Source organism: Athene cunicularia (assembly GCF_003259725.1).
Source record: "Athene cunicularia isolate RWA chromosome 5 unlocalized genomic scaffold, athCun1 chr5_part2, whole genome shotgun sequence".
In the NCBI taxonomy this organism is placed as follows: Eukaryota; Metazoa; Chordata; class Aves; order Strigiformes; family Strigidae; genus Athene; species Athene cunicularia.
The window spans coordinates 7,866,725-7,891,225 of record NW_020799102.1 but is presented as its reverse complement, the minus strand read 5'-3'; the positions used below and the strand labels follow the sequence as shown (position 1 = coordinate 7,891,225).

At 37.3% G+C, this 24,501-nt stretch overlaps 1 protein-coding gene across 1 annotated transcript in view; it reads left to right on the top strand.

Moving 5' to 3' along the window:
* LOC113480977 (mucin-2-like) overlaps positions 1–24,501 on the top strand; it is a 35,416-nt gene that overhangs the window by 460 nt on the left and 10,455 nt on the right. The window contains exons 2-29 of the mRNA XM_026850181.1: positions 4,380–4,433; positions 4,893–5,154; positions 5,563–5,677; positions 6,305–6,395; positions 7,235–7,344; positions 7,553–7,769; positions 8,436–8,561; positions 9,034–9,151; positions 9,981–10,119; positions 11,127–11,237; positions 11,806–11,875; positions 12,664–12,801; positions 12,886–13,050; positions 13,540–13,634; positions 14,438–14,564; positions 15,295–15,550; positions 16,757–16,809; positions 17,197–17,297; positions 18,106–18,257; positions 18,689–18,827; positions 18,915–19,028; positions 19,563–19,742; positions 21,037–21,276; positions 21,982–22,138; positions 22,421–22,549; positions 22,909–23,035; positions 23,730–23,773; positions 23,864–24,058. Of these exons, the coding sequence (XP_026705982.1) occupies positions 4,380–4,433; positions 4,893–5,154; positions 5,563–5,677; positions 6,305–6,395; positions 7,235–7,344; positions 7,553–7,769; positions 8,436–8,561; positions 9,034–9,151; positions 9,981–10,119; positions 11,127–11,237; positions 11,806–11,875; positions 12,664–12,801; positions 12,886–13,050; positions 13,540–13,634; positions 14,438–14,564; positions 15,295–15,550; positions 16,757–16,809; positions 17,197–17,297; positions 18,106–18,257; positions 18,689–18,827; positions 18,915–19,028; positions 19,563–19,742; positions 21,037–21,276; positions 21,982–22,138; positions 22,421–22,549; positions 22,909–23,035; positions 23,730–23,773; positions 23,864–24,058 (3,825 nt within the window). The remainder of the gene's footprint in view (positions 1–4,379; positions 4,434–4,892; positions 5,155–5,562; positions 5,678–6,304; positions 6,396–7,234; positions 7,345–7,552; positions 7,770–8,435; positions 8,562–9,033; positions 9,152–9,980; positions 10,120–11,126; positions 11,238–11,805; positions 11,876–12,663; positions 12,802–12,885; positions 13,051–13,539; positions 13,635–14,437; positions 14,565–15,294; positions 15,551–16,756; positions 16,810–17,196; positions 17,298–18,105; positions 18,258–18,688; positions 18,828–18,914; positions 19,029–19,562; positions 19,743–21,036; positions 21,277–21,981; positions 22,139–22,420; positions 22,550–22,908; positions 23,036–23,729; positions 23,774–23,863; positions 24,059–24,501) is intronic.

The window sequence follows — 24,501 nt, the reverse complement described above, 5'->3', positions numbered from 1 at the left end:
CTACATTTTCCAGTTGCTGGATCAGACCACTGCTCAATCATTTTTCAGTATCTTGTCACCTACCAGGAGCTAATAACAGATTCTTCAAGATTTCTTGCAATTTCTTTTGCAAAAGAGACTGGAAGAGCATATTCATGTGGCAATGATTTTCAGTATCTAATTGTGCTTTTATAATACCCTATGCAAAATATTTACATAAATTACTAATATTGGGTTGTGAGCAGGACTAGAAGATTTATCTGACACACACAATGCATCGTTTTGTGTGTTGTTTTTTATTTTCTCCCATCAAGAAGATATTATATCCATCAGGACTGGTCTTGGCAGTTTTTATTAATACGAGTAGTCCTACTATGTCAACAGGACCGTTAAAATTGAAATTACTTCCATGAGTACAAGCTTACAATGTCAGTCCCATTCATGCAGAATAATCACTGCCCTGTAAGCTAACATTTTAAAATCTTCAGATTGCCTGTGTACATTCATCTTGCATATCATTTTCAAAACAGTGAGAAGCGCAAATGAAATTTTAGACTGTGAAATAAACACTAAAGTACTGGCAAGTTTATTTAAGCATGAAATACAAGTCACTTAGAGTATAAGCTTACATGTAGTGTTATGCAATATTAGTCAAAAGCATCTTCAGTCATTCACTGAACAAGGAAGGCATTTGTATTGTGCTATACTAATCCAATAAATTGCTTTTGGAAATGAGTAGTGGTTAGACAGTGTCCAGCAAACTCCTCTTTATTCAAATTAGACTCCATGAAAAATATTTTCAGATTACCTGAGTGACTAAAGAATATTGGCCCAGTCCCATGTCATCTCCGCAAATATTCTATGCCTGACTTTATATTTTGGGTCAAATGTAACTTTTATAAATTGATTGTAATGATAATTGCATATGTGGATTGGCAGCTGGATACAGACTTAGCAAGATGCATCCAGAAATATTCTTAATAATTAGGTCAGTTCCCAAATTATCAAATAGTAAATTATCTTGACTATTCTTACAACTGAGAGACACTCATTTTTATAATGGTCAACAATGTGGCATTGTGCAATTGCTAAATAAACCAGTGCAGCTAGAATTTCCTTGGGAATGATGTATTTGCTAAGTAAAGAAAAGCCCCTGCTGTTTCCTTGAGAAAAATTAACAGACCAAAATAGATGTATATAATATTTTGCTCTGTTGCAAAGGCTCTCATGCCAGAATAAACATTGTATGATTCTATACCTGCCGAAATTCCTGTAGATGTGTCGGGTGAGAGAAAATTCTGGCCTATTATTAAAACTTACAGAGGCATTTGTCTCACCCGGCCAGTATCAATTATAATGATATGAATGCTGTTACCTAATAATATTATCTGTGACACTGAAAGACTAATAGGAGAAGGGAAAAGGTTAAACTCTGACCTGAGTTACTCCTTTGTAGAATGTTAGTGGTCACACATGAAGTTAAATGAGAAAAGAATTAAAATCTGAGGTCTGAAAGAAACTGCAGACACTGCAGCAACTTCTAGATATGGTGATGCTGCCCAGAACCCTCTTCTCCAAAGCCAGCAGTCTCTTGGGGACCTCTTTGGGAGTGGGTGCTTGAATCCCTTCAGACAGGCATCCATCAGCTCTGGGATCAAGTATTCAATCTGATTACATGGTGGGCACAGCCAGAAGTTATATTAAAAAAAGAAAAATTTTAAAAAAGGTGCTCCTGATAGGGTAATTTTTAAGGCAAAGGTAGTTGTCCAGCTTTCATGGCAGTATCTGGGCTGAGGTTCTTAAGTGGAGGAAATACTCAGAAAGAAATGTAATCACCAAAGGGGACTGGGTTTTATGGCACACCTCTGACTTCAGCATTTCCCCTTCTTCCAGCAATTCCCTGTTCAGTGAGATGAGTCTAGTTCTGAGTCAGTGAATTCTTTCCACTTATAAGGAAAAATGGGGCTTAATTTAGGACTAAATTACATAGGCAGTTCCTCTTTGACTGAGAAATTATTTACATACCAAGAGTGCTCCTTCAGATAATCCTGACCAGGATTCAGATAATTAGTCATTTCATCACCTAAATCCTTTGAGGATTTAGACTTGGCAGGTTATAGGCATATGTTAGTCAACATGTTCCAAGCACAGTTATCACATGCTGACAGGATTGGGACCTTCACAAAATAAAGTTATAACCATTTTCTTTTACAGGAAATGCCTGTCATTTTTACTTACAAAAGACAAGAGTTTAGAGCACCAACCTAGGAGCTCAGGGTCAGTCCTTTTCTAGGCTTGAAAGTGTCCATGTCAATATTTGTCATCTCTTGAGTCTATGCCAATACCTCCTCTGGTCTGGTATTGTCGGGCCATGCATGGAAGGGAACACAGGGAGTCAGGATAGAGAGAAGGAGAACTCACCTGGAAGACAGTTCATGTAGTTGATCCAGTAACCATTTAACTGGGGGTACAAAAATAATCCCTGAATCAAGGCACAGGGACAGGACACTTTTGAGGTAGCTGAGTGCCCTGATTCACATGCTCACACGATCACGGCCTCGTTTTTCCTGCTTTGTCACGGTTCTACTGTTTTCAGCACTGTGTCTCAGCTTCAGGTGGAGTAGGAGGAACCCTCAGTCAAACAGACTTACAGTATGATGCTTAAGGTTTTCTGCAAAGAATATGTGAGTTTGAACCATCTCAGAGTGAGAAGAGGTGTAGAACAGGAAACCTGGTTCTTGTGGTTACTTCTCCTGAGTTACTGACCAGACTGTGGGCCCCTGTATTCTCACTCAGAGGTACCTTCTTCCATCCAGCTGTAAAGAGAATCTGGATCCCTGAGAGAGGCTTTAGATTTGCTCCAGAAGAAAAGGCCTTGTGGTTAGGCACTAGAGAAACTAGCAAGTATCTGCAGCCATTATTGGATCAAACCTTAAGTCCCTTGTTTCTTTTAATCAGTTCTGTGCCTTTTCTTATTATTACCTCGCTACTACATGGCAATTTTAATAAATGGCTCTCATGTTCTGTGAATCCTTCCTGTAATTGTTTCACGCATTAGTGAGATGTAGTGCAGTGGTCAAATAAGGGCTGTGATCCAGTCATCAGGATTCCTCACAGTGAGTTTTAAGGGAAGCAAAGAAAGCAGATCTACATGAAATGATTTTTTGGATTTCAAACGGTGTATTTGTAACAGAAAGTCTCTTTCTATAATTACACTTTACCTTTTTGGAGGACCTGTTTCATTTTTTTCTGATGTAGTAAAGGACTTTCCCCTTTGTATTACAGAGATGTATCCAGGTCCTTTGATCCTATCTAAATGCCTTGCTTGAAAAGTTCAGATACAGGACATTGTACTTAATATGCTTTTTACAATTTCTTCACAGGAGCCCAGGCTGAAATACAACAGGAAACAGAAAGCAATTACACTGAGGCTGCTCAGCAGAAACAAAACAGTATGTTCATTTATACCATGTACTTGTATTTACATTTATTTGCCACATCTCTACTAAGTAATAAAAATGCCTAAGAAAATCTCCGTAGCATATTGCCAGTAATGTTAAATAAAGATAAATGTGTATTAATAAGCCTCTCTCTCTATAAGAATATTAATTACTTTATTAGATACTAATTACTAAGCACACATAGTATATTTATATTTGTATAATAATAACTAAGAAAACAGATGTGTGTTTGTAGAGGCTGTATGCTGTTTGCATGAATATGTATATACAAAATCAAAGCAGAATATACAGGCAGGATGCTTGGTTCCTTATAACCAGGGAAATAAGACCACTTTGGCAAGCTGTAAAGGCAGCAGCTGATGTTGGGAAATCAAGATGGCAGCCCAGCCTCACTGATTTTTACCATGTAATGTTTGTGACTACAGCGGCCTTGTTGTCATTTCTAAGGGGTTTCAGCCCCTTAACAGAAAAATATTAAACAGAGAGCAAAGGTCATAATTAAAGTTATTATTCCCTCCTTAGAAAGAGGAGGTGTCATGAAAAGGCAGCTATGCTTTTGTACCATTAACAGACTAATTTAGTGCACTTTAACCCTTTGTATCGCCCAGTGTGTCTCAAGGACTTCAATGTGGAGATCTACGAATTTCTGCCTCTCCTAACACAATAGTTTCATAAAAGGATCAAAATGAAAAGGTGGAAAATACAGATCATCGCAGTTGATAGCAATTTCTTATGATTTAACTCTCCTGATTTTGAGTTTTAGTACACACAGTTAACCTGATCCATGGCCTATGTAAGACAAAGCAGGCTTATCATTATTTCATCAGATGTGGCATTATTAACTTTCTAGTCCTTTCTAGGTCAATTTTAAGTGTGAATTTTGGTATTGTTATACTAGTTTTTGTTTTCTTTCTTACTTTTTTCTGGCTTCTGCTACAGTTTCATCTAAGGTGAATATCATCCAGCCAATGCTGACAAATCCAATAATAACACGTAAGTAAAGGAAATTAAATGTATTCAATAAGTTTTCAGGTTTAGGGGATGTAGACAGAGGAATCTAATACAAATAGGGAAAAACACCGGTAAAGGAAGTCATGGATTATTAAGAGGGTGATTAAGAAATATAATAAACTGTTACTTGTTAATAATATTGATAATTTACAATGGTAAACTGTTAATAGTAATGATAATAAACATCTTAGCTGAAATCTGGACCATCAATAAAGCCCTAGCTGAACATAACTATAACCATTTATAGGAGTATGTAAGATGAGTAACAGGTATGAGTGAACTATACACAGTTTTAAAATGGATAGATGGACAGAAACTAACAAATTGAAGTAGTCAGGTGAAAACTGTTCAATGACAAATTGAAGCCCTGGGCAAGTTCATTTTCACCATGTTAAGGCTGGGAATGTTAAGTCATTTTTTACAGCTCATTTTAATTTACAGCTTCCAATCCTGCTCACAATGGCCGTGTGTGCAGCACATGGGGCAACTTTCACTTCAAGACCTTTGATGGAGACATATTCTTCTTCCCTGGGCTCTGTAATTATGTTTTTGCATCCCATTGCAATGCTGCCTATGAGGATTTCAACATCCAGATTAGGCGCATAGTGGTGGAAAATGCTCCAACGATCAGCTATATCACCATGAAACTTGAAGGTGTAGTTGCTGAACTAACAAAGGATGTTATCATGATCAACAGCAACAGGTAAGTTTATTCATAACACATTATTGGTAACCACAGATTTTTTTTTTCAAACTTGCTGAGTACTTTGGTGCATTTGGGGGGAGAAAATTATGTGTTCTTCAATAAATTTGGCAATTTTACTGAATAAATAATGAAGAAGTTGCTATTAATTCCTTTCACAATAAATAAATCTTTCCCTTAAAGATTACCTTGAAAATAAAATTTGGATGAAAAATCCTGAGAGGTGGGATACAAATTCAGATCCATATTTAATGATGTTGGACCATCTTATTTTTTATTGCATCTTTTTTCCACACAAGTCTATTATTTTAGAATCCCTACAGATGATAGATAGCACAAGCCATTTTTTGTCTTTTTATCAAACATCCGGATCATAAAATACATAACATTCTTTCTGCCCTTTCCCAGAGTTCAACTTCCATACAGTCAATCTGGAATTACAATAGTGAAAAGCAGCAGCTACGTGAAAATAGTCAGCAAAACGGATGTTGTGTTAATGTGGAATGAAGATGACAGTATCCTGGTAAGAACTGCTCCTTGACCTGGTTACACCTTCAGATACCAGAGCTAATCTTTGACTAGGCCAATCCCTATCTATTTAAGGGGTTACTATTGCCTTCTTGTCTCATACTGTTGAGCAATTCTTTCTTAATAAAGATCAATTTGCATCCATGTAGTCCCAAAGAAAATTACATGGATTTACATTTAGTGGATACCAGACATCTGTCTAAAATAGGGTAAAAAAATCACTTTCATTATATCATTAACATATTGGTATTGTTATAGGGCCTGCTTAGCCTTCAAATATAGTTTTCTAGCAGAATTTCACTCTCTTAGGAGTTCATTTTTGCCGTGGATTTGATTTTTGCTCTGAAGACTGAATAGAGAGAAAGAGGCTAAGAGCAATATAGATATTACATTGAAAATTAAGTCTGAATCAATAGCATCAATAGCTTGAACTCTGCCCTGTAAATCAAATCCAGTCCAACTCTTCATTCTGTCCCCCAGGTTTGAATTATATTGCTAAATCAAATTACACAGATCTGACGAAAAATACTGAGAGGCAGCAGGTGCAGGTGTTTTCAGTGGGATTTAATATATTTTAGAACATTTATACTAACTTCTAACAACTTACCGTCCACCTTTTTAGCTGGAATTGAATGAGAAATATGCCAATCAGACCTGTGGACTTTGTGGGGACTTCAATGGCTTTCCAGTTTACAATGAGTTCTATTCAAACAGTAAGTCTTCTAAATAATAAAAATTGGTTTCTGGAGTCTCTAACATGCTTTTTTGGTATTCTTTAACTCTAATGTCATCAACATTCTTCTTTCCTACCCTGTTAAATGATTTATCCAGAAGATATGATTCGATCTCTGTTGAAAAATATGTAGTACAGAGATCAGATCATGTGATTTAATACTTTAAGTATAAATACAGCACTGGTGCTAACAACTGATTGCATATTTCTTGCATGTCATGGTTTTATTTATCTAATCAGCTAACCCCATAAAAATGAGCCAGATTTTAACTAATAACATATATAAATATAGAAATATATTTTTTTTAAAAGGCAACTGTATTGTCTAGTAGGTACATATGTTGTTTCAGTTCTGTCTTAAAATTGGTATATCCTCATTTGCCTGCTAATCTGCATAATATTTGTAAGGTCTTATCTTCATCATTCTACCTATTCCTGACTTGAGCTTTTTCCTAAACCTTGTCTCACAGCAGTCTCCACTGTTCAAATCCCTGTTTAGATTCTTTTCTCTCTTCCCTGCATGGGCTCAATATAATCTGAAAACAGTTTGTTATTTTTCTGGTAAAAAAAATTGGTTTCCATTGAATATAAAAGGCTGAGAATTGTTTTCTAATGTTTACTTTTTCCAGGGTGCAGTTCAAGGTAAATTGAGACAGGGATGTAGTGCGTCCTTTGGAAAGGGTGATGATTAAATTTAAAGCTTTAAGGCAGCTAGCTGCCTTGGCTAGTCTTGAGCAGAATTCTTGAGAGGAGAAAAAGATAAGCAGTTGCATTGAACAAAAAAACCCCAACCTTCATTATTAAACTTGTTTTGTACAGATATTAAGATGACAGCCTTGCAGTTTGGGAATATGCAGAAACTGGATGGGCCAACAGAACATTGTGAAGACTCCACTTCTACCCTGCCAGATAGTTGCACTGATCATTTTGTAAGGATCATTATTCTTTTATTTTTCTTTCAAATTTATCTGTACCCTTTGACAGCTTCAGATAGGTCAACAGGAGAAGCCCTTGGGCAGCAGCAACTTAAAGAGGGATATAAGGTTCTATTAAATAATAGTTAAACCAAGTAACAATACCAAAAAATTGATCCCTTCTATTTTCTGAAAGTTGTTTAATTTTTTTTTTTCTGCCAAGGATGACATATGCCAGAAGACATTGACCAGCTCTGCATTTGCAGAGTGCAATATCCTAGTTGATGTTAGAGAGTACATTAGGGCTTGCGAAGATGACTTGTGCCACTCTGAAGAGTCTAAAAATGCCTCATGTATCTGTGACACCTTTGCTGAATACTCTCGGCAGTGCGCTCATGCTGGTGGGCATCCTCTGAACTGGAGAACCTCAAAACTGTGCCGTAAGTAACATGGGATATGACTGGCTTTATGTTCAGTAACTAGCAAGCAACAAGCTCTCAAATGATGTTGAGAATGCATTAGAAATTACAGCCCATGCAAGCTTGTATTCTCCAGAGGGGTTCTGATTACAAGTTCCAGCTTGGAAACTTCAGCAAAAGAGCTAGGGGGTTTAATGCAAACTGCATTAAACATTATCAAACACTTACCTGGATACTCTAATTGTGAGTCAACTTGTTTAATTAACTGGAACTGTAAAGGAAGCAAATAAAAGAGAAAGGATGAAGAATGAGGTGTGCTTGCTTGCTTGTTTTTCTGTTTCTCTCCTTTTCTCAATGGTGGCTACAGCATTTTTTATTCTCAATTATTAACTGATTGGGTCTTCACAGGTGTTTGGCTGGTTAAGCACTTACTTATCTCATTACCTTGCTGTCCCCAGAAATCAGTCATTGAGCCAGTTCGACACCAGTCATAGCAAGCACATCTTAACTGTAAAGTGTGGCTCTAGGTGACTAAATTTGCCAGTTTTGAGAGTTGACAGTTGGTCTGCAGTTTAGTGTGGTTTTACATCTAGCTGAAAAACTTAAGTGAATAGAAATATCTTCATATACAGTGAACTAGAAATATTTTTGACTGAAAAAAAATAATCTCATTGTTTAAAATTTCAGCCAAGAAGTGTCCATACAACATGCAGTACCAGGAGTGCAGCTCCCCCTGTGCTGACACATGCACCAACCCCGAACGATCTCAGTTTTGTGAAGAACACTGTATGGATGGTTGTTTCTGCCCCCCAGGCAAGTTCTTATGTACTCACATTTCTGATCTCAAAGAACAGCAATGGCTTTACCTGCAGGATTTGGACAGGTTCCATGGGGCTTAAGCCTACCATACTTGTGTTTTTCTCAGATGCAAGTGACAAGCATTTGTCATGTCTCAGCTGAGAAAACATATCGGAATTAATTGCCAATACATGTACAATATTCAGAAAGCAGGAAAGCAGAACAGCAAACAGATCAAGATAAGTCTCTCAACAAGCCACCTGTGCTACGATAAGTCCCTCTTTCATAGCCGGTGGAATTTAAGAATGCAAGGGTTGAATCCTTCACTGTGCAAATTGGCATAGTCCTACCGTCCTCAGCATAGGTATGTCCTTTCACCACGGCTGCAGATCTGTCTCTAGAATGATGTCTAGGATTTGAACAAACAAAAACTGTGTATGGAAATGCCCCCTTCACTGATCAAGCTTTTGTCCTTGCTTAAATATAGGGACTGTATTTGATGACATCAACAATTCTGGCTGCATTCCTCGTCAGCAGTGCTCCTGTGTTTACAATGGCAACACCTACGCTACAGGAACTTCTTTTTCAGAGCAGTGCCATTCCTGGTAACCTTTGTTACTCTTCTAACTTACTGTTTCCTCTCATATATTTAATGAGTTTAATGGTTTATTATATGCAGTTGCGTCACTGTTAATTGATATGTGTGTTTAACTGACCACTACAGTTCCAAAATATCCTTAAAGAACATTCTGTGATTTATTTAACAACAGCTTTAACTAGCTTTGCGCTCTAACTCAAGGTGATCAAAGAAAGGATTTACAATGTTTAGATTTCTCACCATTCAATTAAAATGCCTCCTCTTTGTTTATTTTGTTCAAACATTTGGTCTTCTCTAGAGGGGAATGAAGTTGCAGTCATTTATGTATTTGCAAATATTTATTATCTCTGGAGAAAGCAAGGGATGACAAAATACAGCCTTGATTTCACAATTATTAATCCTGTACCCATGCACTACTACATCACCTTAGAAAAAAGATGTACTCTGCATCAGGAGTAGACATGGGGTTACATTTTTTTAGTTTCTGATACATTGATATAACAAAACAGAAGGGATTTTAATCTGTCATTGTGCTTTATGTTAGCTGCAAAACCCAAACAATTACTCATCCCATACCTGTTGCTAGAGAGTTCACCTGTCCAAAGAAGGAAAACAATTAAATAAGCAAAGTAATGCATACCAGAGACATTCCTTTTAATGTGTTGCATCACGTGTTCACAATGTTTAGGAAAGTCTTAAACCTAGATTTACTGTGTGTCAGACTACATCTTGAAGGGAAAAACAGTAGCAAAATAACTGAACGTCATGTCACCGTAATTCCTTTTACTCTGGACCACTGCTACAAATTTCAGCTGACTTTATTCTCTCTCTTCCAGTACCTGCGATGGAGGCCAGTGGAGTTGCCAAGACATGCCATGCCCAGGAACATGTTCAGTAGAGGGAGGTTCACATATTTCCACATATGATAAAAAACATTACGATCACCATGGAGACTGCACTTACATCCTTTCCAAGGTAGGAATCATAAAACCTTATACATTTACAGAAAGAAAAGGTGATCTCAGTAAACACTTTTGAAACTTACCTCTTCTGGCATACCGATGTTAAATTGCCTCTCACTTAGCCAGATGTTTACTAAAACATATGCTCGCCATTCAAATGACAATCATCAGTTAACTATTAGGATGTCATGCAACAGTATATGGTGTTTACTGGGAAATTTCCAGTTCTGTGATGTAGTAATTGCTGAAAAGCATTGCCTTTTTTAAGGACTTGCTTAGTCTACATTCTTCAGTGTGATCAATCCAGCTTTCTTAACGAGTTGCATAATTTTTGCCATGTTACTGTATTTTATGGTATCGGGCCAAATGGTACAAATCTGAAAAATTACACTAACAGTTCTGAAAAAAAAATAATTTTTAGGACTAATGTTTTTATTTCATTCTGGGAAGTTCAAATACGGAAAATAAGTTCAAGTCAACTCATAAATTAATAAATTTTGTTTAAGTTTTGAACATATTTGAACAGTTTTAAAAATAAGTCAAAAGAAATAGAAAAATTAAAAACTAAGTATCATAAGAATATTTAATTACAGTGATATGCAAGTGAAATGTTTTGTTATTTTAGGGGCTTTTTTGTTTGTTCTTTGCTTTCCTTTTTCCCTATCTGCACTATTTAGTAAAAAAAAAAAAAAAAAAAAGTGATGTTATTGTTCTCCTCAAAAATGTTTTGTCTAGCATTGATACTAGATACAGAAAGATGAGAGATAAAGTAGAATTGAATCAAACATTAGAAGTGCACATGAATATCCAAATACAGAAATTATCAATATAATGCAAAACCAGATTCTCTTATTCTTCCTAAAGGCAAAACAGAACCTTAGGTCAAAGAAGGCCTGGGATTTGGGAGATTCTGGATCTTCTCCAGAAACAGAAATATTTTTTCAGAGTTGAGAGAAAATTTTACAGGGAAAGCTTCTGTAATTAGCCCTTCATGAAATAACTGTGGGCATTTTTTTTCAGCACTGTACAGATGAAACATTCACCATCCTCGTAGAACTACGCAGATGTGGCCTAACAGACACTGAGACATGCTTGAAGACAGTGACCCTCAACATGAATAAAGGACAAACTGTAAGAATGCAAAATACGCATGGGAAATGACTGTTAAAAATACGGAGAGCAAAGAAGCTGGGCCGTAGCCAGGGACCTGAATTTCTCTCTCAAATGTTGAGCATATGCAATAAGTACATGTTATTTTTAATCAAGTGAAAAGAAAATGATTTTGTTATGGAAATCAGATCAATCATAAATTTGGTTTTTTTAGAAGTTCATGAAGAATAACACTGTATTCACAAAGCAGAAAAATGCTATTTTCTCTGCCAATTAGGTGGAAAAAACATGAGCTTTTAGGTTAGAAACTACAACAGTGAGGGATGTGATTCATCACAAAGATGTGTTGAAAGAAACCAAGATGATGTAATTCCCTAGGGATTTGAGTAAGTCTCTTCAAAAATAATTCTTTTATGGTAGGGAAATTAGTAAAGTGTACAAAGTGGAAAGAGGGAGGAGGTGAAATCACAAAAAATGAAGCTTTGTATTTAATATTTTTTAATTAATATCACTGGAGTCACCACAATTATTACTCTTTGGACTATAGTTATCCTTCACACACCTTCATCTTGTTCCTCTTCCTTATCAGCTCATCGAGGTCAAACCTGATGGTGGTGTGTTTGTGAATTCGATCTACACCCATCTACCCATCTCAGCAGGTATTTTTTTTTTCTCGAAGAGTTTGTAAGCAGTAAGCTCAAAACTTCAACTCCACACCTGGATTTTTTTTTAAAACTATCAAAAATCGAAAGACTCTTTGTTGTTCAGAACCTGCATGTTCACACTTCAGTTCTCTTTGGGATGTTTCCTGAGTCACACAAGTGGTTTGGAAGTAGAAGTGGAAAGTTTGGTGTCATAAAGAAATGAGAGACAGTACAAGTATAGGCAAGAGTTCTAACAGAAGCAAACAGCGTTTATAATCTCCTGATTTGATCACTGTATGGTTTATTTCCTTCTTTTTTTTTTTTTTTTTTTTTTTTTTTTTTTAATTTACCACACCTGTCCTCACACTTCCTCAGACAGAAATTTGATTTTTTGCTCTCTGTCTCAATAACTAATGATTCTATGTGATATCTCTGATTTCTAGATCTGCTTATTTTTCCTCTTCATCACTGAAGCCTCCAATGTATGCCGTGCAAGCTTAGAAACAAAAATAGAAGTTTTCTTTTTAATGCTCAGTGCCATACAGTTTTTAATTCTTATTCTCTTTAGAGGAGTAATCTCCAACTGTTGAGACAACAAATAGTTACCAACTTGGTAGCTACAAGCAAATTCTGAACTGTAAATTTTTATTTATATTTCTGATTAATTTTAATAAAGATTGGCTTTATTTCACCTCAGAATTTGCAACAATTGTGGTAGAAATTCAAGAAGAATGGTATAATGATGCACTGTTTCCAGCATTTGACCTCATTTGGAAAGTGATCATTCTGTTTCTCACCTGTAGCTAATGTCACCGTGTTCAGACCTTCATCATTCTTCATCATCATGCAGACAAACTTTGGTGTCCACCTTGAAATCCAAATCACACCCATCATGCAAGTGTTTGTACGACTGGATCCTGTTTTCAAAGACCAGACCTGTGGTAAGTGAATGAAATATAAGAACATCTTGCTTAACGTCTTTTGCCTAGTATGAGCAGAATAAACTTTTCACTGCTTTTCAACAGGTCTCTGTGGAAATTTCAATAACATCCAAACTGATGACTTCAAGGTCATAAGTGGAATAATTGAAGGAACAGCAACAGCATTTGCTAATACATGGAAAACTCAGGCCTCATGCCCTAATATCCAGCAGAGCTTTGAGAACCCTTGTGCACTCAGCATTGATAATGGTACTTGCTTCTTAGAATTTCTTCTAGATCTTTTTTTGCTCATCCCTAAGGAAACTACATCAGTTGGCAAGCAAAGACAAGAGAATAAAGACTTGGTAAAAACATACATCTGAAGACAGAAACAAATATTCAAAATGAAAGCACTGTGGATAAGTAACAAAGGAAGAGTTATAGTAACATAACTGAAGGAAACTGTACGGTCATTGAAAACAGAGAGGTTGTCTAAGCTGAGAACTTAAGTGTCAGAGGAGTGAATTGAAGGAATATCTTTGGAAATCTCTTGCTCATTCCCTTCAGCAAGTCCTCCTCTCTGATTTTAGGAACTTTAGCCCACAAACTGAGTGAAAAAAAGACAGGAAGAGAGATTTGATGTAATTTCAGAACTGACTTCATAGACCAGGGCAGCGTGGTTTTGTGACTAATAAAATACAAAGATTTGTATTTTATTAAATTTATAACATGAGATTGTACTGTTTGTTCTCTTCACAGAAAAATATGCTCAGCATTGGTGTGGACTACTAACTGACAGCGAAGGACCTTTTGCTGATTGTCACTATGCAGTGAATCCCTCTGTTCACCACACGGTACTTTGTTAGACTGTTTTTCCCTTTAGAAACAATAGAAATATGATCATTACAACAGTTACCACAAAAGGACTCTTCCAGACATGTCTCCTGTCTTACACAATGCTTGTATTTTCATTCCTGTCCTGCAGCACTTTCTTCTTTCAACATGTGTTTCTGTTCTGTTGTAACATTCAACACGTGTTTCTATTTGTGTTGCAACATTACCTTATTTCAGTTGTCAGTCTTGGCTTCAAGATCCTGACTTGTTTGCAAATGAAAAGGCAGATATTTACTCCTGGAGGATACACACATATAGTAGGAAGTGCATGTCAAATGCTTACTTGAATATCAGTGAATTGTTGTCTCTTCAGCCTCTTATCTGGCAGAGAAAGCCCATTAGCTAGTTATTATTCTGCTTTCAGTGTGTTGACAGTCTTTTTTCTCACTATGAATCATCCAGGTATGGACACAGGTGAAATTATGTGTCTAGACCACGTACTGTGAGCAGAGCTTTGAGTGACACTGTGCAGCGTATTTGTAAATATGGTTCAGAGGAACATGAAGCTGTTAAATGTGTAACAGACTTTAAGAGCACTATTTGCCAATAATAACTGCAGACTTCAACTGAATTTCCATAACCTTCATTCTCCCCTGTCAGAAAACTTAGGCCAAGACTGGAAAGTGATAAAGCTATGTCAGTGTAGTCTGTGAGTTAGCATATCTGAAGACGGATTAGTACATAAGGCCAGAAAGATAACATTCCTTTTTTTCAGATTGAAATATTACCACTGCTGAGACTCTGTTTTTCTCTGCGTTCTTAGAACTGCATGTTTGACACATGTAACTGTGAAAATAGTGAGGACTGTCTGTGTGCAGCCCTGTCTTCCTATGTGAGAGCTTGTGCTGCAAAGGGAGTCCTGCTGCATGGGTGGAGGACTGATGTCTGCTGTAAGTACTTTCAACCGTCCCCTTTCCTAGGAACACACATCAACAAAAACTGCTGATCAGAGATTACTTTATACTGATTTCTAGACAAATATACTATGTGTTGAGGAAAGGATTTTGTTAAGGGCACTCCTAGAAGTAATCCTCTGTTGTTCCCTTAGGATCAATCCATTGCTAGGAAGAGTGAATATGAATACATGGGAGACAGTTTACTTAGGAAAGACACTGCTGTTGTGGATGTGCCTCCACCTGATTCTGTGCAACTGAATTTCACTACAGCTTTATGTATCACAAGTTATTGTAGAGAAACTGTGAAGCATTAGGATAACAGTAACAGTAATACTAACCAGAACACTTGCAAATGAAAGGTTTCTCAATCTGCATGCTGGGTTCCACTGATCCTGTAGGTCTGCTTTCAGCATACCAGGAGACATTCAGGGAGACCTCTTCTGCCACAAAAGCTTTAGAAGTTTTGGCAATGAATGGAAGCATCAAACAGAGGTTTCTTTCTGAAATTTAATTTGAAAAAATATTTTACTCTTTGCATAATATCACTTAACATGGACAGTAGTTTTTCAGATCTAACTCTGGAAATATTCAGCAATACATTTATATGAATGATACAACATAGGTAGAGGTGTTTATGTGTTATTTCTACTGCCTGTGGTTTCTTTTTTCCCACCAGAGGTTGCCATCTGGAATTAATAAACCTATTATATTTTCCTCTCTCAAGCAAAATACACCACCTCATGTCCCAAATCGCTAAGCTACAGCTATACCATCTCTTCCTGTCAACCCACGTGTCGGTCCCTGAGTGAGCCTGATGTCACATGCAACATTAAGTTTGTCCCAGTTGATGGCTGCGCCTGTGCAAATGGAACCTACATGGATGAGAGCGGCAAATGTGTGCCTCCTAATGAATGCCCCTGCTACTACAGAGGATCTCCCATACCATTTGGAGAAGCTATCCATGAAAATGGGCTTGTATGGTAAGTGAATCAGTTCTAAGAATGGTACATATTCTCCCGAGCTGGAAGACAGGGACAGGGAGTAGAATGAAGCCCCTGTAATCCAAGGGGAGATGGTTAGCGACCTGCTACACCACTTAGACTTGCCCAAGTGCACGGAGCTGGATGGAATCCACCCAAGGGTACTGGGGGAGCTGGCAGAAGTGCTCTCCAAGCCACTTCCCATCGTTTATCAGCAGCCCTGGCTAACCAGGGAGGACCCAGCTGACTGGGAGTTAGCAAATGTGGTGCCCCTCTACAGGAAGGGCTGGAAGGAGAAACCAGGGAGCTACAGGCTCTCAGCCTGACCTCAGTGCCAGGGAAGGTTATGGAGCAGATCATCTTGAGTGCCATCACGCAGCACCTCCAGGACAGCCAGGTGACCAAGCCCAGTCAGCGTGGGTTTATGAAAGGCAGGCCCAGCTTGACTAACCTCATCTCCTTCTATGACAAGGTGACCCACTTAGCGGACAGGGGAAAGGCTGGAATTCAGTAAAGCCTTTGACACTGTTTCCCACAGCATTCTCCTACAGAAACTGCCTGCTCATGGCTCGGAGGGACATGCTCTTTGCCGGGTATGGCCGGGCCCAAGAGCTGTGGTGAATGGAGTTAAATCCAGTTGGTGGCTGGTCACAAGTGGTCTTCCCAGGGCTCAGCACTGGAGCCAGTTGTGTTTAATATCTGTATCAGTGATCTGGAGGAGGAGATTGAGTGCTCCCTCAGCAAGTCTGCAGATGACTCCAAGCTGGACGGGAGTGTTGATGTGCTGGAGGGTGGGAAGGCTCCACAGAGCCTCGTCTGGACATATATGACCAGGCTAAACAATATCTATGACTCTGTGATATTTCCAGATTGATAGAGCAATATTATTTAGGTGCATTTTCAATTTAATTCCATGTTTTTTCAAGAATAAAATTATAGCACCACCAGCAAGGAGAGATTCTGTGAGAAAGTAAGGAACAAGCAGATACATATACTAATTTCAACCTATGATTTTTCCTGTTAAGAAATAATGTATACCATATGAAAGTAGCACTGGTAGTGCTATTGGAGAAACTTCTTTCCTGAGACTGCAAAACAACATTCTAGAATTCATTCAAAAATTCTGAAACTTGGCAATAGAGAAGTAGCTCTCAGTCTCAATACATGGTGTGAGTGAAAAAAAAAATATTTTTCCCTCTCTTACAGCACTTGCATCCAGGGAAGACTGAATTGCATTGGAGCACCTAATCCAACTCCAGGTAAAAAAAATTCTTCCAGTTATCTTCTTCTGTGTGCCAGGCTTTGGACAGAAATTGTTGATAGAATTTATTTTTCTTAATGGATTTTTAAATTCTAGAAGTAATTGTCATTTAGTTATAGTGCAGCAGATATCATAAAAGTCAGAAATTAAACTAGATTAATTAGAAGACCTCTTTTTCAAAAATATTTTTTTCTGAAATCCTGTGGGGATTTTCCTGGGAAGTCAGTGCTCTGAAGTGAATCTATTTAGCAGATTGAAAAAGGACACAAATCCCTAATAACTGACATACACAATTTACAAAGAATTTTTAGATGGTTTTACTGGCTAAACTGTGGGATAAACCCTGTACCATTTCTCACCGTTCTCACCTTTTTCCTTCCTTTAGCCTGTGAACCTCCCATGGTCCACTTCGACTGTAGAAACATCACTGCAGGAACAACTGGAGCAGAGTGTCAGAAAAGTTGCCAAACTCTGGATATGCAGTGTGTAAGTATGTCATGGCTGGATGAAATGGTGCTTCCAGGTTTTGTCTGTGCTCTTGGTGCTAAAGTAATTGATCTGTCATCTGACCTACTCCAAATCCACAACACGGACACTTTTTTCTTGAAGCAAATCCTAAAACCATGTTCCACAGCATTAGCAATGGGAGCCTTAGACCAAAATATAATTAAGTAACATCCAGTTTAATTAATGAGATTAGTGTCTACCTTTCTTCAGCTACTAGAGGTAACAGTAGTGAAAATAGCTAGGGCTCACCACACGTTTTACTTCTTTAGGAGAAAATCAGTGGCTATAAACTGTCTAGGAGAAATCATTCTTTGTCATACCATGATGCAATTGTGAATCTCTTGCACATCTAATTGTATTACTCCACCTAGGTGCATGGTAGCCACATGCAATTTCACAAATAAGCACCATATGAGATAAACAGATTTCAATGTAACTCAACCAAACTGAAAAAAAAAAAATTGTTTTCTCTTCAAAGCTCCATTCAATCACAAATCACCTACTGCAAAGTGCAAGACTTAAGATTCAATGTATTTGAAGTTCCCCAGACTCCAGCAGAGAAATCAGGATTGGCATATATAAAACATTTAACAGGTTTATATTCTATTAAATCAATTACTAGTAACTTTCTTTTTATTCCATTGTCCTGTAAGTACTTCATAGTCCTCTCACATTTAAGCTCAGCAGTAGTAAGACCATATAAAGACATTTTATAGGAATTTCATCTTCCTTTTTTCTATTGTGATTATTTCATTATGAAATTATATCTTCCTCTTGACTTTTCCAGTATATCACAAAATGTATACCTGGCTGCGTGTGCCCAAGTGGGCTTGTGTTAGATGGGAATGGTGGTTGTATTCCTGAAGAAGAGTGTCCATGTATTCACAATGAAGCCATGTATCAGCCTGGGGAAAAAATCAACGTTGACTGTAACACCTGGTAAATAAATCCCCGAAAGTAGCATTCCTTGTTCCATCATTTGCCTTTTCAAAGATCTTAAATAGTACAGCAGTGAGGAAAGATTTGTATTGCACGTTTCATCAATTGATGGATCTTTTAGTTTCAGATTAAACAGCATCAGCAGGTTTCCTAATGATGTAGACAGATGGCCAAAGCACAGAATGGGAGGAAATCTTTGGGACTACAGTGTTCATTAATTATTATTCTATTTTGCAGTTAATATATTCAGAGTAGCAGAACAGAACTTTGCTTTAATTCTTTACAATGAAAATGTAAAAGACCATTTTAACACCAGAATCAATATAACATTTACCAGGGATGAGTTGACAAACAAACACTGAGTTGCTGGGATATGTCTACACAAAACAGTGAGTTGCTTTATTATTAAAATGTTTTACTCTCATCCCTAGTGTATGCAAGAATAGGAAGTGGGAATGCACCAAAGATCAATGTCTGGGCACTTGTGCTGTTTATGGAGATGGTCATTATAATACCTTCGATGACAAAAGGTTCAGCTTCAATGGAAACTGTGAATACACACTGGTCCAGGTACTGATATATAGCAATAGTAAATGAGACATAACCTTGATCCTATCTACAAAAATAACACATTTTTAAATGTTATGGTCTACCCAGGACCACTGTGGGAAGAGTGGCACAGTGAATGGGACCTTCAGGGTTATCACTGAAAATATTCCCTGTGGCAACACTGGGACGACTTGCTCAAAATCTATCAAAGTTTTCTTAGAGGTAAGAAGGTTTTGCATATAGACCAGTTTTCTTCTGTATCTGCTTAGGGCTTAGGAGAAGCCTAGATATCCATAGCTTCAGGGAAGTTGTAAGAATATCACTTTACAAAATAGCAACTTATAAATTAAGCTTAAATCAGATTCAGGTTAAATATTCGGTAGAGCTCACCAGCTTTCTACCTTTTCCATTCCCCTCCTTATCTTATACCGCTCTTGGGTAAACTACAGATCTACAGGAAAATCATCTTTAGCAGAAATTTAGCCTGTTGTGTCAGAAGATTTTTTTTTTTTTCTGGGCAGTGTAGTTCCTCCATGACTGCCAAAACACCCCTTTTTGACATACTATTTAAAATACCTTTTTACCACAGTTTCAGGAACCTGAGATTTGAACTATATAGTTTAGATTTATCACATTTGGATTATTTGCTTTTCTTATATAAACCATTTTTAGTACTCTTAAAAGCAGAAAAACATGTTTAAGAGCACAGATGCAACTATGGGGTTAATTTCTAATCATCTTTTCCTCATGTTTCAGAGCTATGAACTGATACTTGGTGAGGAGCACGTCAGTGTCTTAAAGAGAGGACAAGATGATGAGGTGCCATACACAGTCCGCTATATGGGTGTGTACTTGGTAATTGAGACCACAAGTGGACTGATCCTCCTGTGGGACAAGAAAACCAGCATCTTCATCAAGCTCAGCCCTGATTTTAAGGTGAGGAACTAGCAGTTAAATGGCAATTTACAGTCCAGATTTGGACTGGGTGTGAATTTTGTTGAGAACCTGCCAAGATTTCAAACAGGTGATGTCTCTAGCATTCCCGCAGGACATCCCATGTTGTTTTTCATTCCTCTGGTGCCTCAGAAAGCTGTGTCATCATCCTGACACTGTCCGAGCTCTGAAGGCAGTTTTCAGTGCCTGTTTGGCTTGACAGAACTTGAGTTGGCCATTCACTTTTTCTGACTTGACTTTGTTAAATATTAATCCCTGAATCTTGGTAAATGTTATCAGACCTTATTAAAATTACATATCTACATGTGTAAAAATCAATTGAGTAGTCTTGATTTTGAAGGTGATCCATTGTTTCTGGTTCTCATTGACAGACAAATCAAATTATCATACTTTAAGAACAAGGAAGTGAAATATTATGTGAGTGAAAATCTCTTGTAAAATGCTACCATGTATTTTTCAAGCATATATCTACGCAGGTGATATGGAAAATACATTCCTGTTGTCATACCCCTTCTCCTAGCTTATGATATATACTAAAAACTAGTAAATTAGGAGTTTGCTATCTTATTGTATACCACAGTGACATTTTAATTAGATACATAAATTAAGTATAATTTAGAACTAAATATACATTTATTTCAGTATCATAGGTTCTTTTCCTGGCTCACTCACTGGCACTTTATAAAACTAGTAGTAATATGGAAAGTATGCACCTTAGATTCATGGAGAAAGCATAGCATCTATTGTAGCCTATCACAGTTTTACAGATCCATAAATTTAGGATGGAGGGATATTTCTGGATGTACAAGGAAAATGCAATTTCTTTTTATGCCTGTGAGCAGTCATAACAGTAAAGACTCAATGAGTAGACTGTGTGGCTAGACTGGTGGTATTTATGACAGTTTTGTAAGGCTGGTTTTTATATGCACATTTATTGTATTTTTATACTGTATTTTTATACTGTATTTTTATACAATATATTATTGTATGAAACAAGGATTAAAGGAAAAGCTAACTGTGAGTCCTTATTTCCTTGTTAAAGATATACCTCAAAGGTTATAATGACAAAGATTGTTTTATTATACAGATTTAAAAGGAGAAAAGTCAACGGTAGTATCCTTCTATCTTTAGTGGTTATGTTCTGCTACTGAGGAAGCAAAGGATGAAGATGTTTCAGGACTGTTAGAATGGAATGGCACTATTCTAAGGGCTGAATTTCAGATGTTGCTTCAAGTTTTCTCACACCCATTATTATTTTATTTACTTCCTTTTTCAGGGTCAGGTCTGTGGCCTCTGTGGAAATTATGATGGCAACGGCATCAATGACTTTACTACAAGGAGTCAGTCTGTGGTAGAGAATGTCCTAGAGTTTGGAAACAGCTGGAAAGTATCCTCCACATGTCCTGATGCTCACAGCATAAAGGATCCATGTTCTACCAACCCCTATCGAAAGTCCTGGTCAGAGAAGCAGTGTAGCATCATCAACAGCAATATCTTTGCTGCCTGTCACTCTCAGGTATTACCAGGGCAGAGCTTTACTGTGTGGAGACTAGGTCTGTGTATTATTGAAGCTGCTATCCTCATACATTTTAACATGCATGCCTAATCCATTAGCATGTTTCACTTTGAATTGTGTCAGGAAAACCTCAATCTGAATCCCACTCCATGGGACAGATTTATAGTCCCCACCTGTAAGAAATAAAAAGACATTTAGTTCATAGGAAATATTGACCTATTACAAAAGAATAATGATTTCATAATTACTATGTATTTTCTTGCAGTGCGACTTGAATAAAAATTCTCATATACTATGTAGAGAACACAAGCTCAATGAAATAACATAGAACTGAAGTATCAGCATAGCCTTTATCTGACACTAAGTACATACAAACAATGCAGGGAAGCTCTGTGCTCTTCCTGTTACCTTAGTTCTTTCCACTGGCAGAGACCTTCATTTTCAAGTACAGTAGCCTAGTATTTCTTGGGAACATGAATCTAATCTTCCACTAAGTCTGGGTGCCTAAAAATCTGTCAATACATGATTCGGATGTATCATCTGGCATCACCTCTGGTGTTTAACAGTGCATGTAAACAAAAGAAAAAGAAATTACTGATACAGACCTTTCTTCTGTGATGTTACAGTTTTAAGAAAATTACCCTAGCAAAGCTAAGAGAATTTTGAAGGCAGGCGGTATAGTATTACATATCTTTTTAATAACAGGTTGAACCAGCAAAATATTACCAAGCTTGTGTGACAGACGCTTGTGCCTGTGACACTGGAGGAGACTGTGATTGCTTCTGCACAGCAGTAGCTGCCTATGCTCAAGCGTGCAGTGAAGTTGGTGTCTGCGTAACCTGGAGAACCCCATCGATCTGTCGTGAGTTTTATACCATAAACACTTCTGAGAGCGTAGTTAAATGCACAGTGCCTTGCTGATGACCTTGAACACACGCTCTGGGTATCTTTTATATGTGTATTATAATCTCACTGTGTAGACTTTTCACACTAAGCTGTTTTGTTAGTCACACAATTTCACCTATTCCTTCATGGTTTTCAAGACTATTCAAGCACCATTTTCAGGGATATGGTGAACAGATATGACTCAGAAAAAGCTCTTATTTCTTTTTCTGAACATATCCAAATTTCTGTTTCTCCTTAGCATTGTTCTGTGATTACTACAATCAACAAGGGGAATGTGAATGGCACTATAAGCCTTGTGGAGCCTCCTGTATGAAGACCTGTAGAAACCCCAGTGGAAAATGCCTCCATAACTTGCCAGGTTTAGAAGGTAAAAAGAGCTGCAAGTGCCTTTAAGTGGGTACATTTTATTATATTTTTAATGGTCTTTAATGGAGTGTATTTTCCCCATCAGCTGCATTTTACCATTCAATTCTCTCCAAAATCACTGCATCCACATGAATGGAGTGTAGAAATTGGTGTTAAAAACATCTCCAGGACTAAGTCATCATGGGTGTGCTCTGCTCATACTCTGCATTGCTTCCTAGAATTATTGGAAAAAAATCAGTAGTAAAAATTATGACTATTGAAAACAAGACCTGCAAACACTTCCTGCAGAAATAAAACTTACGCTGACTGTATCTCATTCTCACCTTTTCTCCATTCTATACATCTTTTTCCTTCCGTCAGGCTGCTACCCTAACTGCCCACCAGACAAGCCGTATTTTCATGAGGATCAGATGAAGTGCGTTAGTCTCTGTGACTGTTATGATAATGAAGATGGCAAGATATATAGACGGGATGAATGTCATTTATGGTAAGACTTAACATACCAGCCTAATTGTGTACAAGGGAAACAGCAGTGGGAAATTGCACGTTCCTGTTATGTGACAGGACTAATTTATGAGTTTATGCTGTCTGTGTAAAAATGCCTTACTATCTAATGCCAATTTTCTTACTATAATAGTAGTAAGAAGTTCTTATGTGATTTTATATTCTGTTGAATTTGTTCCTGATTATATTGTAGATCTTCAGCATAAAGATACAATAAGAACAGTAAGACCTTTCTGAACAGGCTTTCTCTATTTCCCATTCCTATGGCAGGAAAAATATTGTTCCAGGAGTAGAGATATCTAATAGGGATCTACTTCCAAGGATTTCATTACATTCTTACGCTGCTTGTAGTATTTAGACTCTTTCCCTTTTAGCCTGCTTTTTAGTACAAAAACATTTCAAGTGCAAGGAAAGTGATAAGCAGGAAAGAAAGTCGTCCTTAAGACTTCTACCTGCAGCTTTGCATAATATTTAGCTTCACTTCCATTTATGAGTTCGGGTTTAATATAAAGATTTTGGAAAACAATGGTAAAAAAGAAGCCAGCATGAACTGGACACTCAAGAAATAAACACAAACAAAGTGTCCTGGGTTTTGATTCTATTATCTGGCAGAAAGATGACTAATAAAACTACCTTATAAACAAAAAATATTCGGTTTTCTATGTTTTTTATTTCAGTGAATGCACATCAGACGGCTTACAGTGCAAGTATGATGATAAAGGTAAGACAACTAAGAAGAATCATTAAAAAAATAAAATACTGGATATTATTTTTTCATAGATGCCTGACAATAAACTTCTCTGAATTACAGCATGCCACTGCATTTATGAAGGGAACAGCTATAAATATGGTGAACTCATCTACAACACCACAGATGGAACTGGATGGTGTTTCAGTGCAACATGCGATGTCAATGGAACAATAAACAGAGATATCTTTAGATGTGACTTCTTTACAACAACCCCATTCACATTTTCTACAAGTCAGCCCACAACTACTGTTTCAGGTACTCATGAATACTTCTAAAAATAACTAAAAAATCTCTGGAATGGACTGAAATTTGCCTGAAAGGGAGGGCCTTTTCATCAGTTAATGGCACGTAATTTTACCTGACACTTTTGGCTTCTGCTAGAGCCACCAATTCATATGACAGCTTCAGTGGCTAAAGAAGACCATAATCAAGGATGTAGAAATGAGTATAGCATTTCTTACAACACTCAGTCTCCACGATTTCACCATGTTTTTTTCAGGGGAAAGAAAAATAGAGCTTATTAATCATGGCACCCTTGAGAATGTCCTCATTTCCTTCCAAACAAAAACTAGCAGTTCTAGACCAGCTTCTGAAAACATGAAAGAAAATGACTGCCGTTTTTTAAATTATGGACCAAATTAGGACAGACTGAAGATAAGAAATCTAGTTTGAGAGAATGATCAAATTAATTAAAACAA